The sequence below is a fragment of the Empidonax traillii genome, unplaced genomic scaffold (genome assembly GCF_003031625.1).
Source record: "Empidonax traillii isolate 1590-97213 ecotype Southwest subspecies unplaced genomic scaffold, ASM303162v1 scaffold1355:size217225, whole genome shotgun sequence".
Lineage (NCBI taxonomy): Eukaryota > Metazoa > Chordata > Aves > Passeriformes > Tyrannidae > Empidonax > Empidonax traillii.
The window spans coordinates 152,559-162,277 of NW_020956548.1; the positions used below are offsets into that span (position 1 = coordinate 152,559).

Genomic DNA, 9,719 nt, shown 5'->3' on the forward strand with positions numbered 1-9,719 from the left:
CAGGTGCTCCTCGTGTGTTCTTTCAATGGTTTTTCTAAGATTAGGAGTTTCTTCCCCTTTCAGGGAAGTTGCTTCCTACCTCTAATCGTGACTTTACCTCTTGTTTTTCTGTCCTTTCCCACATTCCCATCCTTCCTTTGGTTTTTGTGTGCATTGGGGGTTTCACTTTTCTCAAGATGCCAAGAACACTTTTTTCAGACCTCATAAAAATCAATTAATGCCACTACCTGCAGAAATTAAGTACAAATACCTCAACTCTGCATCCTTATAGCAGGGCCAGGATCAGGCTGGGATCCTCAGGGTGTATTTTGGCTGGTTTTGGTGTTGTTCATGTTTCATGTTTCCTGTGTGTTGTTGGCCCTTTGTGTTTCATCACTGTTCCTACACTCAGCATTGCAGGTTTCATAATCCAGGCACTTCTGTATTTGTTTGTGTTACAAATTCCATGACAAACGTGTGTTCTCTCATGAACTTGTTGCATGCAAACCAATATTTGAACAAAGCAATGAAAACCAGTATTAGTCATAATTTTTCTCAGAAGTCCTTCCTACTCTATTCCAAGAATGGACTATAGATGTTCTTTGATGACAGTGCATAGTTGTTTATATATTTTTTTTCCTGTGTCTCAGGTGTACTATTTGGAAAATAGCATTTCAGATCTCCCCAAGCATCCCTAAACTTTTTTTGTTGTTGTTGTTGTTGGTTGGTTGTTTGCTTTTGCTTTCTCCCCTGCTTGGCCTTCAGCTTGTCAGGGTGGGAAGGCAGTGGCACAAAATCTAATAAAGAAGACCTGGGCCGTCCATCCCCCTTACAGGCTAAACAGCCCAGTGTTGTTCAATAATTGGCTGCTGTTTATAGTAACAATAGAGAGATCTCTACAGACCAGAACCAGCAATGCTTCTGTTTTTAAGGGATTTTTCAAGGGACTTGTCCCTCTATCTTGTACATGTCAAGTAAAGTGGTTTTTTTTTTTTTTTCTCAGTGCTGCACATGTGCCCATAAAACTTGTGCCCACCCTGCAAAAAAAGTAAGTGCAGGATTAGCTTGTTACCACAAGGAGAGGTTTTTCCAGAGGGGATGTTTATAAACAATTCAAGGGCCAAGTATATTGATCTGATGGAATGTGGCAGGATTAAAAGGTTTGTACCTAGAGAATAAACCCAGGGCATTACTAGCTCTGATTTTTTCTTTCTTTCTTTCTTTTTTATGGCAGTTGTTTGTAGGAAAAAAAAATACTACCTGGTTCTGTGGTCTTTGAGGTATGGAGCATCTCACTGTTGCTCTTTAACAATAGTCTGTCACATAAATATGCTGCCTATTGGCCCAGCCAGTGAGAGTTGTCACACGTACACATGCAAAATGGATTTCAAAGACTTATCTGTCATGTAAGTTTTCAAAACTGCTTCCCCTCATTGTACCCTTCTGGCAATCAAGGCTGCTGATTTCCACGATAGCAATTTAATCTATTGTCTTGAGGGTCAGGCGGATGTGACGTCCTGTTTTTATCTTTCCTTTAAAATGGACAAGAGTTCCTGGCTTGGACAAAAACAAGAAATTTCAGACCAAAGCCATTCCAGTCTCGACTTCTGAAGCAACAGGGGAACAATGGTGTTGTAGGAGGCTAGAGGTGGAAACCGCAGGAGTTTCTTGCTCATGTGCAAGAGAAATCTCGCACAGAAGGTACTTTCATTTCTCATTAAGCCAGGGATTAATTTATGGAGGGTTATATGCTGGATATTCCTGGGGTCTGTTCTGATTTGTTAGTGGCACCTGCTCCACGAGAACTGGGGGGAAACTTCATCTGCAGCTCAGAGTAGAGTGGGAGGTGGAGGGGGACTGAAGGGAAGGGGTTTATACCCTGTCTTTTTTTCCTTGCCAGCATTGTAAAGCTGAAGCAATATTTGATTCAGTCACAATGACACCGTGCATGCACTAAAAATACACTAGCAAGTGTGTAATCTGGGGTAATGCCTGTTGTTTTCCCCACCATTCCCATGCAGTTGCCTCCTCTTGGCTGTCTGGCAGCCTCATATCAGTGGGGGATTAGCAGCATTGTGCTAGGCTGAGTTTTATAATAGATCTTTCTTTTCCTATCTCTTGTAAATGAGGCAAACTCTGCATTTATTTATGTGGCTGTGAATGGGGCCTCCATAACTAACATCAGTAAGAAGTGTGTCTGTAACCTGAAATCAGAATTTGTCTTTGCAAAAGTCATTCCAGTCTTTAATTGGAGGACTCTTATGAAAAGGGGTGTCTGGTCTCCTGGCATTAATATATTAAGTATGGTATATTTAAACCTCTTTAGTTTCTTATATTATCACTGAAATTACCTCCTTTAGGTGGAGCTCCCTCCAGCTTCCATCCTGAACTGTTAATTAATTCAGTGCCTGTGTCTTACCACAGAACACATGTACTTCACCATCTGCATGACACCCCTATCCTTTCATTATTAGTATTATTATTATTAATTTTTAAAGGCCTGGTTGTACAGAAGGTCGCTTACAGACGTGTAGAGAACAAAGGGTGATGTTTCGGTTGTAGAAAGCAGGAGGCAGTGCTAGAACTGATTTTGGTGAATGGAAGTTTTCACTCTGAAGGGCTTTGTGTGTGCCATGTGTGAACTGAGGTAAACTGGAGTACATGTGAATTTTGGGTTGCAATTCCTGTGGAGTAGCCCCTGTTTTCCTGCAATGAGAGGTGAAAATGGGAACAGAGAATAATTATCCTCCCAGATAACCCAGTTAAAGCAGGATGGCTGGGTATCTGAATTACTGTCTATATGGATTGTTGCTTCCTGAAATGTTGTAGAACCTTGAAAATAACTGTATAAAGAGAGGATAGAAGGTGGTGACGAGTCACGAAACAGACTGTGCATCCTAAACTAAGAATTTTCTGAACTCTCTTGGATTTTTGACAGATGCTCCTCTTGGCAGTGCTGCAAACAAGCCTACTGCTGGCCACTGTAGTCACAGGTAGGAAAACACGCTTATTTTTTGCTGTCTAGGGACTATAATTTATTTTCAGTTTCTTCTGTGAGGTATTGCCCCTGTTCCCCCTTTTTGCCCATTTAATCCTGCAATATGGGCTCAGGGATTATTCTCATCGTTCTGGAGACACTGATAAAAATATTGCTTTTGTCTCTTTGCCTTGAAACAAGCACGGTGTTGAGTCCCAAAAATTCCCTGAAGTCAGTGATGTTTGGCTGAACAAACTGTGGGGCTTTGCTAGTGCCCCAGTAGAATTTATTGGGATTGCAGACAGGCACAAACAAATGACATTCCTCAGAGGATCAGGGCTGAAATGGCAAGGTTTGGGTCACTAGAAGTAAAGCAAAAAAGGCCATTTCACAAATGTATGTAATAAAAAAAAAAATCTGTTCTTGATTCCGCGGACTGCCATGCCAGGCATACAGTCTGCCTAGAAGCTATTAGGACATGAGATGATCAGCGGGGATAAATTCCAGCAGATAAATTCCTGACCTATACAAGATGATGGTTTGAAATCGCATGTCATGCTGTGTTTTGATATCCAGGATTATCAGGCTCTTTGCCTCAGGAGCCATCAGCTTCCCGTTGCAGCCTTTTTGGGAATGATCACATCAAAACTTTTGATGGTTCTTTCTACAATTTTGCTGGGGACTGCACCTACCTCCTCGCTGGGGACTGTCACAAGCACTCCTTCATGCTCTTAGGTGAGTCTGAACTGGTTTCCATCACTGAAAAAAAGCCCAAGTATTTGCCCTTTGTCAGACAGGGTGGACCACTGCATGGAAAGGATCTTGGCTGAGGGGTTGTTTTTGTTTTTGTTTTGTTTGTTTTTTTTTTTGGTGGGTTGTGTTGGTTTTTTGGGGCTTGTTTTAGAAAGCAGGATTACTTTTGAGGCCTCTGTTATCCCTTGGCAATGTAGCTCACACATGAATGAGCTGCTAAGAAACAGAGGTTTTCTTACTGGCTCTTCTAAAGAGGGAAAGCAAGACCTTTTTTAATTTTGAATTTTCCAGGGGAATGTGGTTGTCAAAGCCAAATATGTGAATAGGAGCAATCCAACCCTGTAGAAATAATTTTATCTGGATGCTAAATCACCCCAGTAAGAAAAATCCCATCCTGCAGGACAGAAGACCTTGGAATTAGCATGAGCCTATGCAGAGTTGATGATATGTGTACCAAAAGCATATTTTACTTTCATACCAATCTGCTTTGGTAGATGTTTTTATATTCACCGATGACTGTTCTGTATTGGTCATAGTTTAACATGGTTTTAAGTGTTTCACATGAGGTTTTTTTTTTTTATTATTTTTATTTTATTTTTACTGCAAGTAAATTGAAGTAAACTGATCCTATCACTCTGAAAAGAAACCGTATACCAACTTAAATAGTTTTCTTCCTCAATTTGAACAGCCTGGTAAAAATTCTTTGTGTGTTAGAAGATATGCTCCCAACCCTGCAATATGACTCCCAGAACTAACAGTATTTGGTTGCCTCTCATCTCTTCAGGTGATTACCAGAATGGGGAGAAAACTGGCTTCTCTCTGTACCTCGGGGAATATTTCAATCTTCGCTTCTCCTTTGATGGAGCCGTGATGCAGGAAGACAAAAGGTACCTGTGGGAACTGGTTTTCCAGCAGAAAACAACCTGATTTTCTTTTTGTGTGTGTGTGTGTGTGTCATATTCTGAGAATCTCCCATTTTTCTTTCCCAGGGTTTCCATACCTTTTGCCTCCAATGGTATATTTATAGAGAAGGAGGCAGGTTATCACAAAATATCCAGTGATGAGCATGGCTTTGTGGTGAAGATGGATATCAGCGGCAACATCCAGATACTCCTTCAAGAAAGGCACTATAATAAGACCTGTGGGTTGTGTGGCAATTTTAATAAATTCCTCGAAGATGACTTCAGAACTCAGGAAGGTAAGACCAGGACTAACTGATTGCATTTCAATGTGTGCTCTGCACCATCTTCCTGATGGGTGATTCAACAAAGATTTCGCTGATCCAGCAAAATGCTTCTGCAGAACCTGTCAGGTGCCTCATCTTGGTGTGCTGAAAGGCTGTCCAAGTCCTTTCATCTCCCTTTCTCCTGAGAGGAAATTGCTGTCACATCTCATTCCTGCGTGTAAAGCCCAGACATCTGAACTTGGCACATTTAGAAACCTCGAAACTTTAAAATACAGAGATAAAGCTCCAGGTTAATCCATGCACAGTGTAGGATGTGGAGAGGCTGACCAGAAGAAGACCCAGTAAAATAGATGTAAGAAAGACATTCACATTGATTCAGCCTCTAATTTTTCATGAGTTAGACAAGTGGGAGTAAGAATAGGTAGTGTTGCAACAGCAGGAGATTAAATCCCTGCTGGCAGGTCTGTACTTGGGTTTGGCATGGGCTGTTCTACGAGCTGGTTACCTTTTAATGACATTTCCCTGTCTATAAGGGCTGTTGGTTTGGAGCTGCACCTGATATCACACCAATTCCTAGGGAGAAGTGACTTTTGCTTTTGCTTCACACTTTTATGTGAAGCCTGCGTGGGTGAAGACTAAAAAGAGTTCTTTAAAAGCCCTGAACATGACTTGGAAGTCCTGTGACTGATTTTTATTTGTGGCATTTCAGTGTCTTTTAGTTCTGAGCACTTACCCAAAAAGGAGAGGTTGAAAGTTGATTAATACATGAGTAACTCAGAATGACAATGTAACGCTTCACATGTAGTAAAAATAAATGATTCAGGAAGTAGAAAGGGAGAAAAAGCAACTTGAAAAGGAGCCTGCCAGTGCTCCAGAGATGTCTTACTGATGCTTGGGATACATAAGCATAGCTTCAGTGTACAGAAAAACCCCATATCTCATAGTGTGTTAAAATGATTAATCTGTCCTTCAGCAGTGGAAATAATAAGAAACAAACTCGGGTCACAGAATTGCTTGGCAGGGCTTGGATACCTTAATGTCTGAGTGAATTGAGAAAATGAAGTTTACGTGCTTTGCTCAAGACAGTAAATAGTAGTAAGGCTTTTATAAAAAGCAGGAGCAGAAAAGGAGACTGTATTGCCTGGTCAAATGTAGGAGAAGCCCCTCTGCTGCTCGTGTTTAAATGTGTTTGATGCTGTATTTGTTTTACTTGCTGGAGGCTGTATCCTCCCTCTTAAAAAAAAAAAAAAAAAAAAAGGCAGTCCTTTCACAGCCACAGATTTCTGAGTGTAATGAAGTCCATGACAAGGTCACTGCTTAGAGGAGCTGAGAAATAATAGAGGAGGTGACAGAGAACTTATGTTCTCTTGTAGAAGTCAGGGCTTTCCTCGTCCAGTATCCTGTGTGGATTTACGTTTCTCTGATTTTTAGCCTGAAAAACACATTTGTGTGTCAGCAGTTCTGCCAGTTTTTCACTCTGATACAACAGAGCTTTCATTTAAACTAATTTAGAAGGAATTAGGATGAGTTATGTTTGAATTTGTTCTATCAATGAGGGATGTCACTCCACCCACTCTCTGTTTGTTTGTTTGTCTCTGTGGCAGCTCTGCTGGTTCATTGCAGGGATTCTTAACTTGCTCCAAGTAAAATCAGTTTTTGAATAATTCAGATCACTTCTTTAAAAAAAAAAAAACAAACAAACAAACCCACAATTATTGAAGCTAACTTCCAGGTAAGGGACAGCACAAGCAGCTGGGAGAGGTAACACCCTTTAAATGAAAAGAGCAGGCAGCCTACTGGTAGCCTATGAAGAAGTTTACCCTTCTCTTTTCACTGCGGCTTTTATTTGCTCTCCTTTCAGCCTCATTAGAGCTCACAAAGGCCAGCCTGCCCAGGATGTGAGCTTGGTGTGATGACTTGGTGATCCAATGGGCACTGAAGGGTTACCTTAAGGTTACCAGCAGACTGAACTGTCCTGTTGGTGTGCCCATTGCTCCCTGTTAAAATCTGGAATTTATCAGATTGGGGCCTCAGTTTTAATCCATTATTAGATAGCTTTCTGGGGTGGATTTGATAAAAAAAATGCATTAAGATCTGAGGTGTGTGAAACCTTCCTCCTGGTGTTTTGAAGGCTGGGCAGGCACCTCAGGCTGTCCTGGCCTTCGAGCTGTGTTAATTTACACTGAAATGGTACCTGTCTGGTTACTGACAGTCCTGGCCTGTAAGAACCACTGCGATGGAAAGGTCTGCAGCCAAAATGTTGTTTTCTTCTGTCTCTCACAAGCTGTAGCTCAGATGGTTCTTCTCTATCATCTCTGTGTCTGTCTGCATAGGAGGAAACTCACATGATGTGATGATCGATTTCTAGGGCTTCTTTGTAACACCAGAGGACCAGATTCTGAATTTGTGCAGAAGTCAGAGTTGTTAAGGGTAGAATCCAACCCACAAAAGTTGTCTTTCATCCCATGTTTTGTCATGGTTTCAAAAAAAAAAAAAAAAAAAAAAGGCAATGTTTATGTTGAAAACAAATGAAAATATGTTCTCTCCATATTTTAGGGAAAGAAACTGTTGTGATTTAATAACACAGAGTTAGTTTGCTCTGCCCCTAAGAGAGTGATATAGGACTTCATTAATTGTTGGTATTTGGATTGTTTTTAGGGTGGTGGTAAAATGAGAGGCAAAGCACCTGCTGTATGACTGGATAGTACCACTTAAAGTAAATAAAGAGAGGAGTCCCAAAGAGAAGGGTGTTTAAAACTTAGTGAACAGTGTGCAATTGCCTTTTTTTTTTCCCCCCTCTTGATATATTTCTACTCATGTTCTATTTATACTCATGCTTTGTCGTCTACCCATCGACATGGTTCATCCTGTGGAGAAGTGCTCATGTCCTGTCTAGACTTACAAACAAAGGTGGATTACGTGTTTGTTTGTTTATTGGATGTGGCAGCAAAAACAAGTCCCTTGAGGGTTTGTTCTCACACATTATTAAAATGTAAAAAGAAAGGTCTCAGAAGCTTTGTAGGGGTTTTTGGTTGGTTGGTTGTTGCCACACAAGGAGCTGGGAGAGCTAATGTTCATTGTACAAAGGAATCAGGCAGCCCAGAGGTTTGTGATATGGCTGTGATGTGTGCTTGGATGTCCAGGTCATCAATGAAGTCTATTTGTGCTGAAGAGATCATTCAAGTCCAACACTGGGAGATTAATCTGTTATTTTCTTATTTGTCCATGTTATACAGTCTCAGCATAATGGCATTAAAAAAATGTCCCAACCTAAATTAATCCAGCATCCCCTTATGCTTTCCTCATGCTCTGGCAGGAGGCATGTTTCTGGGAATCTGTCTCCAAATTACAAAGACATTGATGATAAAACAATACCCCTGGAGAATTTTGGATAAAGTCTTGATATTCTGAGCCTGCTGCAGGTGTCAGCAACATATCCCAGCCTTTAAGCTGCTGAAATACAGAATATATGATGGATATGTCTGTTCACAGGAGTGGGAGTATAGGTTAAACAAGTAGAAGCGGACAGCATCTGCAAGGAAAAACCTGATATTTCAGGTAATGATTTAATTCCAGAAGTAGTATAGATGCACATGACTGAAGATTCATCTCCTCTATGTGTGGTACCTGGCATCAGAAGCTTTTAAAACATGTTCCAAACTCACAGTGATAGCAGTGCAGCTAATAAATATTTTATTGTGTTGTTTGTTTTTTTTTTTTCCTAGGAAAGTAAATTAAAGTTTTGGTCATTCTGAAGTGTAATCTAATTTTCTTTCCTGAGTTTTCATTTGGGAGCAAAGGGAATGAAGCTGTCACTTACAAATGGAACAGGTGGAGATGACTTCTGTTGCACCTGTCTTTGTAATAGGAACTTGAGCTGAGATGCCAAAAACCTGCATTCATATCCCACTGGTCTTTATTCTGGGTCTGGAATTGAGAGGTCAGACATTTCTGTTGTGAGGAAAGTGCCTTCATCAGCAGGCTGTAGAGTTTGGGGGATGGCTTTTCCCCCCTCTCATGTTCAGTATTAATTTTATGTTCATTGATCTGGAGAGGGCAGGAAAAGCTTTATAACCCCTGACTTAACTATTCCATGTCGTTAATTTGGTGCAAACTATAGGTCAGTTTTTGGTCAACCTTGCCAATAGTTTTCCTCATCTGGAACTATGTACTAAACCATGTAAAACTGTGTTAAAAAAAACCAAACAACAAAAACAGAACAAACAAACAAAACCCCCCAAAACACCCAAATCCCACCAAACAAAAACCCCCTACCCTAACAAACAAAACCTCCCTCAGTGCTTGGTAAATAACCAACATTGTGAAAGTTGTTTTTTTTTATGGACTAAGACCCTATTTACCAATTAAAACTTACAGGACTGTAGTGTCTTGAGCAAATTCTTGCATATATTTTACAGATGAGTTAACAGACCCTGGGAGCGAGTTATCTGATGGGCCTATGGCCGGATGGAAAATCTGGAGGAGGTCAGGGTTGCTGCTTCCCACTCGGTGCCTGGAGCACAGGGTGGTTGTTGTTGTTAATGCTTTGCCTTGCCTGGCCGTGGGTCCCAAAGTAAACAAGCAGCACCCCAGCTCCAGATTGCAAAAGGAACTGGTGGCTCTGAGACTCAGATATCACTGTGGAAGCAGATTTTGCTGTCAAGAGTGAGCATCACCTATCTGAACCCATCTTGAATCCTAAAAGGAGATACCAGCACACCACCTGGTTGCCCTGGGGGTCTTGGCTTTTGAGCAGCCAGTTTGCATGCTGGTATCTGTGTACCCTGGTCCAAACCAGGCACCAGTTCTTCCAGCACTGCTGTT

At 41.1% G+C, this 9,719-nt stretch overlaps 1 protein-coding gene across 1 annotated transcript in view; it reads left to right on the plus strand.

Annotated features, from left to right (window-relative positions):
• Nucleotides 1-1,562: 1,562 nt before the first annotated feature.
• Nucleotides 1,563-9,719, plus strand: part of VWF (von Willebrand factor) — a gene marked incomplete at its 3' end in the record, with an annotated part of 63,101 nt that continues 54,944 nt past the window's right edge. Inside the window, exons 1-5 of the mRNA XM_027906770.1 lie at nucleotides 1,563-1,680; nucleotides 2,918-2,972; nucleotides 3,533-3,691; nucleotides 4,494-4,596; nucleotides 4,699-4,907. Of these exons, the coding sequence (XP_027762571.1) occupies nucleotides 1,654-1,680; nucleotides 2,918-2,972; nucleotides 3,533-3,691; nucleotides 4,494-4,596; nucleotides 4,699-4,907 (553 nt within the window). The remainder of the gene's footprint in view (nucleotides 1,681-2,917; nucleotides 2,973-3,532; nucleotides 3,692-4,493; nucleotides 4,597-4,698; nucleotides 4,908-9,719) is intronic.